This window comes from Mya arenaria, chromosome 13, assembly GCF_026914265.1.
Source record: "Mya arenaria isolate MELC-2E11 chromosome 13, ASM2691426v1".
In the NCBI taxonomy this organism is placed as follows: Eukaryota; Metazoa; Mollusca; class Bivalvia; order Myida; family Myidae; genus Mya; species Mya arenaria.
This window is the reverse complement of record NC_069134.1, coordinates 6151113-6158888: the sequence shown is the minus strand read 5'-3', so window position 1 is coordinate 6158888 and position 7776 is coordinate 6151113. Positions and strand designations below refer to the sequence as shown.

Below are 7776 nucleotides of genomic sequence, written 5' to 3'. Positions count from 1 at the left end.
CTTCATTTATGTTTAGTTATCGGATAACAAATTAAAGCTGATAAACAATACATAGAAATCAAGGGGATGAAATTCACTGTAGTATTTCATTATTTCATTCAACATGAAATATGAAAGTCTGACCTGCGCCTAAATTGCCACAGGAAAATGAACCGTATCTAAACATGAAGATTTCGAGAATCTATCAATATTGAGGGTATATAATAGTGTACATTGATTGAGTATTAATTAAATAATAAATATGCGGAAGAAAACTTAACTTTTGACATGAAAAAAAATAATTATATCCAAGATTCGATATCATCATGTCAATTTCAAAATAACTTTTTACTCAGATGAATGCATAAATATTAGTGTGTGTACCTCATTTATGATTTGTTTAATCAACGGTACTTTAACATGTATATCCATAATTATTCAATTTCAAATACCGTAAATAAAATAACAGAGAACATTTTATTTTCGATCAAAACAAATGAAAAAAACTACAACCGTGTCTGAACTCATCCTACAACAGTTTTCTACGTGACTAGGGTAGGGGCCACCCGCTAAACAACCATTCCTCGTCTAGCCCGGTATTGTGTCACATGCAGTAATACTGAAACACCAGTTATTGGAGTCGAGTCTAATTTCAATCTCATAACGTAAGCTTAACAACGTTTGTAACAAAATGTCTCTTTTTAACTGATCCTGTTTAAGAAATAGATGTCCATTCACCACATGTCTAGTTATCCAAAGAGGATATCGACCTTATTCATTATGATAATTAGTATACTGCAGAGGGACTGGCACTTGTTAGACCTACAAAAAGTATTTTGAGAACTTTGCTATGAACCCTTTTGACAGATTCAGTTTTACTAAAGCCCAAACTTCACAAGCATAACATAACGCGGATCAAATAACTAAATCAAATAAACATAACGTAATTTTAAACTGATTTTCTTTACAGTCTCCAGTTATACCAAACAGGTTCTCCATAGCATGCTGGCCTTTTCACCGCTAATTTGTGATTAAGCTAGGATTTGAAAAGGGCAGTGTGCTAATTCAGAAAGAACTTTTGGTGCGCATTGAATGAGCCTAAATGGATTGCTTGCAAGGGGCAATGTTCAATTCATATTGTGTATGTTTTGTTACTACTTTCAAGGCTAAGTGTCAATGTTATGTAAATTTATTACTTTTTATACTTATTGCTGAAAATTGCCTTGACAATATGTCCAATAAATATTAAACATAGTTCATAATCATCAAATGGGCTGTGTCAAACAGAATGGCACAGCGGGGCATAGTAAAGGGCAGCAGTGTGTCGGAAAAGGGCAGCATGGTGCTTCCCTCTGCTATTATGCCTAGCTGGAAACCTGGAACTTGGGCGAGACATTATGCCGACGAACGCTGTTACAAGTTTCACAATGATTGAACATTAATACAAAAGTTCTAGTCCGCACGAGACATAAACACTACCATTTTTTAAAGCTTAAGGGGCTTAAATCTGGAAATACGGAGGCTATTTACCCATAGATGGCCTTGACCGAGACGTCATCTTTTTCATTATCTGACGCCTAAAACGATCCATCAAGCGACTCCAAAAGTAAACATTTTAAACACAGTATACATTATAAGGACAACGTATGCACTGAGGAATGATTAGTGCACTAGTTCAAGTTAATGAAAAAAACAATTCAATAACCCCAAATGACAAATTACTTTATTTTGTGTTTTTAAATTATATACAAATAACAGTGTATGTATACCACGTGATAAATTGCGCCATAAATGCTACGTCGGAAAGCAATATTTTGCTTCGAATGAAGACTTTAAACAAAGATAACTTTATTATTTCTTCAACCTTTTAAATGAAACATAGCGCACGTCTACGTCGCTTACAGAAACCAGCCTTCGGTCGTTTACCAGAGTTTGATTGGGAGTTTAGTTCATTAAACGATTCGAATCAACATGTTAGAAAGTGTAAATTTATGATATGTTAAATGCTTTATTGTGATAAGTGTTTCAATTTTACGTTTAAAAGTGATGGATTTTTCCCGCGTTATCGTGTGTAGTACGTGTTTTCGTCCATGGGATTAAAAAAAATATCAGCGGCGGAGTCAGGCGGTTGTCCAAAATGTTGTGACCTTTTGCATTTTACATTTTACTGCAAGTGCGCTGTAAATACCCACTAAGCCATGATAGGTTTTGAAAAGTATCACACTGGACACCTTTGATAAGGTGGTAAAAGCGTATTAACACTGAGGACTATCGTCCCAAAATCTTCATCAACCAACGACAAAGAGAGTACGAATTCCAGCCAACAAGCTGTAAGGAGTATTAATTACGGTTTAGAAGACTGTGGTTATGAGCAAAGATGCAATTGTTCCCTCCTATCGCACACACAAACCCATCTTAATTGCTCATGAAAATACACGCCCGAGAAAGACCCTTGTACATAAAACTAATTTCATGTTATAATAGCTATATTATATCGAACGTGCTGAATTTACTTCTCGTTTAATTTACCTCTCGTTTAATTTACTTCTAGTTTAAGCAGTCTGTCACAGATCATCTAAATCGTTGCTGCTTACAAGCTTCGATCAATTGATTATATTTTACCTTTATAAATTATACATATTACATGCAAGTTATTGTTGGGTATTGAATACTCTTTCACTGTGTATGTCTTTTCTTTGCTTCAATTATTAGTAGCCCTTTACTTTATGACTAGAAATTGTTACTGTTTTGACTAGCACTGTGACATAGCGGCCTACTGACAATTATATTGCCTGGTGATTTATCAGTCGTGTTGAAGGAATATTTACAATCATCATGCTAAAGATAATTTTATATGATTGGTTGTGATTTTACAGCACGATCTGAAATGCAACACACGAGCTCTACGCGCATACATGTTTGTACTTTTAGTGGTGTGTAACCGACAAAAGACAAATCCCGGAAATAGCCGAATTCTTTACGGTCCATGTACGGAAATAACGGAGACCTTCTAGTTTTATCCTGCTAGGAAGAAAATGTAAACATGGCTGACAAGAATCAACCTCAGGTCAAAATTGGCCACTACATAATTGGAGATACATTGGGTGTAGGGACGTTTGGAAAAGTTAAAAGTACGAAAACAAGTTATTGTAACCTTATTGCTTGGTTTTATTTCAGTGACGCTATGTCATGTTTTCGCATTTGATATTATTCTGACTTGTTTACTGTTTCGTGTTGACTCCGTCAATGACGCTGATGAAGGTATTTTAGTGTACATGTAAGTTGTTTATGATTGTGTCAGTATAAAAAATACTAGCATCTAAACCATTGCATCAAACAATCGCAGCTTAGGCTGTTTTCGTACAAATGAGCGGCCGGTTAAGCTTTGTTTGGTGTCTAACTATCCAAATAATTGCGGTCCAAATAATTGTACGTTGACAGATTTTTTACGATTTTATATATGGCAAATCCTTCACGTACGAATTGTTTTGTACTAAAAGTGGGTAGTTGATCAGATCAGGATTCCGGGTTAAAGCAAATTGCGTCCATGAAATATCATAAAAAAAATATATTACTAGATAATGTTATTTTATATTAGGTCCGTACACAATAAAATAAATAGCCAACGAATAATTATGAGTTTGATGGGGTTTTCTTCATTTCATTCTGTCAAAACATAACGATATATACATGAAGGGCACATGCAAGGCTGCATTTCACAGTTTTACAACTATCGGAACACTTCGGCCATGGCCAAGGTTTTACAATTATATTAATGAAGTCTATCTCGAAGCTTGTCGGAGGTGGGCGAGTTATTACGATTGGGTGGAGTTGTTCTGCTTGGCATTATTGTTGTCTGTATCAGTCAAGTTTTGTTTTTTTGAAAAGGTGAATCATTTTTTTTTAATGCATTTAATGCTTGTTTTGTGCAAAATAGCTTTGCACTTACATGGTAAAATATGAATATATGAATATTAACCTTTATTATCCATTTCAAACATAAAATACTTCACTTAATACAATTTCAATATTTTTCAAACCCACCCGGTTTTTTGCACAAACCCGTTCAGATGTTAGGGATTGGAAGAATCTCGTATAACACGTCTATTATTTTAGACTAGGTGTCTAACCAATTATAAATTATTTTCAGGAACTTTTCCCTGTGAATGATTTGCTATATCAAAAGTCTGATTAAGTCGAATTTTTCATTTGAGGTACAAATGTTTGGACAAGTATAATGCCATTCTAATGTTCTAACAAAGTTGTATTTTAAAATCATTAAAGTATAAAAATTTCATCTTTTATTTTCATTGTTTATTACCATTTATTTGTTCACAGTTGCCACTCACCACTTGACTAACCACAAGGTTGCTGTGAAAATTTTAAACCGGCAGAAGATCAAGAGTCTGGATGTTGTGGGCAAAATCAGGAAGGAGATACAGAATCTCAAACTCTTCAGACACCCTCACATCATCAAACTGTAAGTAATGTCAGATACTGGCTACATTTGTTGAGTTGGCAAATGTATTGAATAGCTGATATATTGAGCACCAACCATATCATTATTTAGATATTATATTCCCTAAATCATGTAATTTCATAAAAAATTAGATTGAATTTGTATCATTTCTGTTTGGGTTTTTTCACATAACTGAAAGTAAGTAAGTTATTGCGAGTGTAATATTTTATAAAATAATATACATTCTCAGCGATTGTAGCAGAAGAACTTGTTAAAGACTCAAAATTCATATAAAATGTAAATGTTTTGGGAGCCAAAAGTTTCAATGCCAATTGCATTTCCAGGTACCAAGTTATCAGTACACCGACAGATATCTTCATGGTGATGGAATATGTCTCAGGAGGGGAACTCTTTGATTATATTGTCAAAAATGGAAAGGTAAGATCAAAAATAGTATTCGGTAATGTTAAGTCAAATGGGTGAGAGTGGTTTGAACTTTTGATGTGTAGGTGTCCACCTCACACTTCAGAACTCAAAGGTTTGAGCCCCACTACAGAGACGTTCTCTTGGCCTCTTATTATACAGATGTCAGTTGAGTTAAATAAATGAGTATAAACTAAAGCCAAATGGCACAATACAGAAAATGATATTGAAAAGTGAGAAACTCATCTTTGCACATATTGTAAACCTCATGTTCTACATTTGTAAGCATTGAACAACAAAAACCAGTAAGTCTTGATGGTAACCCCTGTTGTTTCAGCTGAAGGAACACGAGGCCCGGAGGTTTTTTCAGCAGATTGTGTCTGGCGTGGACTACTGCCACAGGCACATGGTTGTCCACCGTGACTTAAAGCCAGAAAATCTATTACTAGACCACAACCTCGATGTCAAACTGGCTGACTTTGGTCAGAATTATGGGTGTTATGTTAATTAATGTTGCAGAAATGATGACAGAATGTACAACCACTATAATACTATAATCTTTATATAACAATTTGATATAGCAAAGAGTTAAGTAAATTACTGTAAACACATGTAAACTTTCATCTGAATATATCCGTGTAAAGAACCTTGCTATGGGCAATGGTTGCAGGTTTGTCAAACATGATGCATGACGGAGAATTTCTGAGGACGAGTTGTGGGTCACCGAACTACGCCGCCCCTGAGGTCATCTCGGGAAAGTGAGTCACTAATCACACTGCAGTATACACAAGCAGTGATAGAAGTAGAAAGCAAAATATTTCTTTCATCACTAAGAATATAGGGGGAACCCATCAGTTTTTACCTTGTTATAGAAACTTGATATAATGGTTGTAATTAAGTTTTGTTTAAATTGTCACAATAATAAATAACCTTCTTACTTTAAGAAATATCAGTTAAATATGAGAACAGCCTTTCAAACAAAAACTTCTGAGGTGTTGTTTTTTCTTTCAAATTAACATTGAATAAACCAAAAAAAACTGTCGTAATGTGATATTGTATAAGGTCACTAGTGCACTGCTTGTGAACATTTAAGAAAGATGGATTTTTCTCAAATGTTTAAGCAACAATGGGTGATACGACAAGCAGACTTTTCAAGATGAGAATTTGGTGTATTTCAGGCTGTATGCTGGTCCTGAGGTGGACGTTTGGAGTTGTGGAGTTATTCTTTATGCCCTTCTCTGTGGAACGGTACTATTCTATCATTACATTCGACTACACAGACTTTTACCATTTAACAATATGTAGACAAGAATTTAGCAGTCTTTACTGAAAAATTTACGCGAATATTATTCAATTAATTACTTATTATTAGTGAAATGTGCTGTCATATTTACCAAAAAATTCTGATTCAATAATGATTTTGCAGTCGCTATGAACTGCAAATTATACAGCTTATAAGTAAAAAGCTGTTTTATTACATGATACTGCATTTTATATTATGATGTCACATGCTTCTGGTCTATAAATAGACAGGTCAATATTGCATTTTATTTTGTTGAGAAAAATACTTTTCATTTAATCATGGATGGTGTATTTTAATTGTTCTGATTTTAATCATGAAATTTATCAATTTCAGCTGCCATTTGATGACGAACATGTTCCAACACTGTTCAGAAAAATTAAATGTAAGATACTTTATTTTAGCAGTTTGTAGACATTTAATTAGAATATCACTGCGTTTTAGGCCATAAAGTAAGCGCATTCATGTAATCGGAAATCAGCACGAATAACAAGCATTATATATAAATCCACCTTGTCTTCATACCAATAAAGAGACTGTTTTCCTCGACATGAACTATTGACTGCACCCCCTGTGTTATCTATTTGTGCAGCTGGTATCTTCAACATCCCGGAGTACCTGAACAAGGAGGTGGTCTCCATGCTGTGTCACATGCTCCAGGTCGACCCCCTCAAACGGGCCACCATGAAGGACATTAGGTAAAACATACAGTTACTGATTTTATAAGGGGAATGTATAGTATATTACCCGACAATTAATAAATATCGACTTGGCTTTAGGACTTTTAGAGCCTGTTTAATTTGTTCATCATTGCCACATAAGTTGAATATAACCTTTACCTATGTAAAGAACAACTAACATAATGATGTGTGACCTTTTAGCTCATGTAATTGGAAGACATTGTAGTTAATAGGGGTTAAGTCTGAAGTCCTGATTGGAGCTAATTACTTCAGACTATTGTACAGTTTTAAAGATAGTTTATTTTTTAATGGACATTTGTATCAAAAACTGTAGGAATTTACTTGAAATGAATTTAAATGACTTTAGAAATGATTCCAAATGATTGCCGATTATCAGCTGTTAGACGGAGTTATGTATACACATGGTAAGTTGTGTAATTTTGTTTTATTTCTTACTAATAACTTGTTACATGCAGAGATCATGACTGGTTTAAGAAGGATCTGCCTGCGTATCTTTTCCCGCCTCAGAACGACAATGATGCCTCCATCATCGACTTGGATGTTATCAGGGATGTCTGCGATGTGAGTATTGACCCAACACTGCTGAGACTAACTTGGGCATTTGTAGATGCTGCTATATATAAGAATCAGTTAAAAATTGTCTAACAATTGTTATGTTTCATTTCAATTTTTTGACAACATTTACACTTAGACCAAAATTATTAATTTAATCAGCAATTTAAGAAGCCAACCCTATCAGTTGAAAATTTGTTTTTGATAAAATGTAATAATATTCTTGTAGAAATTTGGTGTGTCTGAGTATGAGGTTGAGGCAGCCATTTTGAATGGGGATCCGATGGACCAGCTGGTGATCGCCTACAACCTGATCATGGACAACAAGCGCATCATTGATAACAGTATGTACATCACTAACA

General features: G+C 34.5%; 1 protein-coding gene across 11 annotated transcripts in view; it reads left to right on the top strand.

Moving 5' to 3' along the window:
* The first annotated feature begins 2970 nt into the window (after nucleotides 1-2970).
* Nucleotides 2971-7776, top strand: part of LOC128213881 (5'-AMP-activated protein kinase catalytic subunit alpha-2-like) — a 28482-nt gene continuing 23676 nt past the window's right edge. For all 11 annotated transcript variants that reach the window (XM_052919961.1, XM_052919953.1, XM_052919957.1 and 8 more), the window contains exons 1-10: nucleotides 2971-3110; nucleotides 4318-4459; nucleotides 4783-4876; nucleotides 5199-5343; nucleotides 5532-5619; nucleotides 6040-6109; nucleotides 6498-6546; nucleotides 6754-6859; nucleotides 7318-7423; nucleotides 7644-7758. In XM_052919961.1, the coding sequence (XP_052775921.1) occupies nucleotides 3023-3110; nucleotides 4318-4459; nucleotides 4783-4876; nucleotides 5199-5343; nucleotides 5532-5619; nucleotides 6040-6109; nucleotides 6498-6546; nucleotides 6754-6859; nucleotides 7318-7423; nucleotides 7644-7758 (1003 nt within the window). In that variant the 5' untranslated portion in view covers nucleotides 2971-3022. The remainder of the gene's footprint in view (nucleotides 3111-4317; nucleotides 4460-4782; nucleotides 4877-5198; nucleotides 5344-5531; nucleotides 5620-6039; nucleotides 6110-6497; nucleotides 6547-6753; nucleotides 6860-7317; nucleotides 7424-7643; nucleotides 7759-7776) is intronic.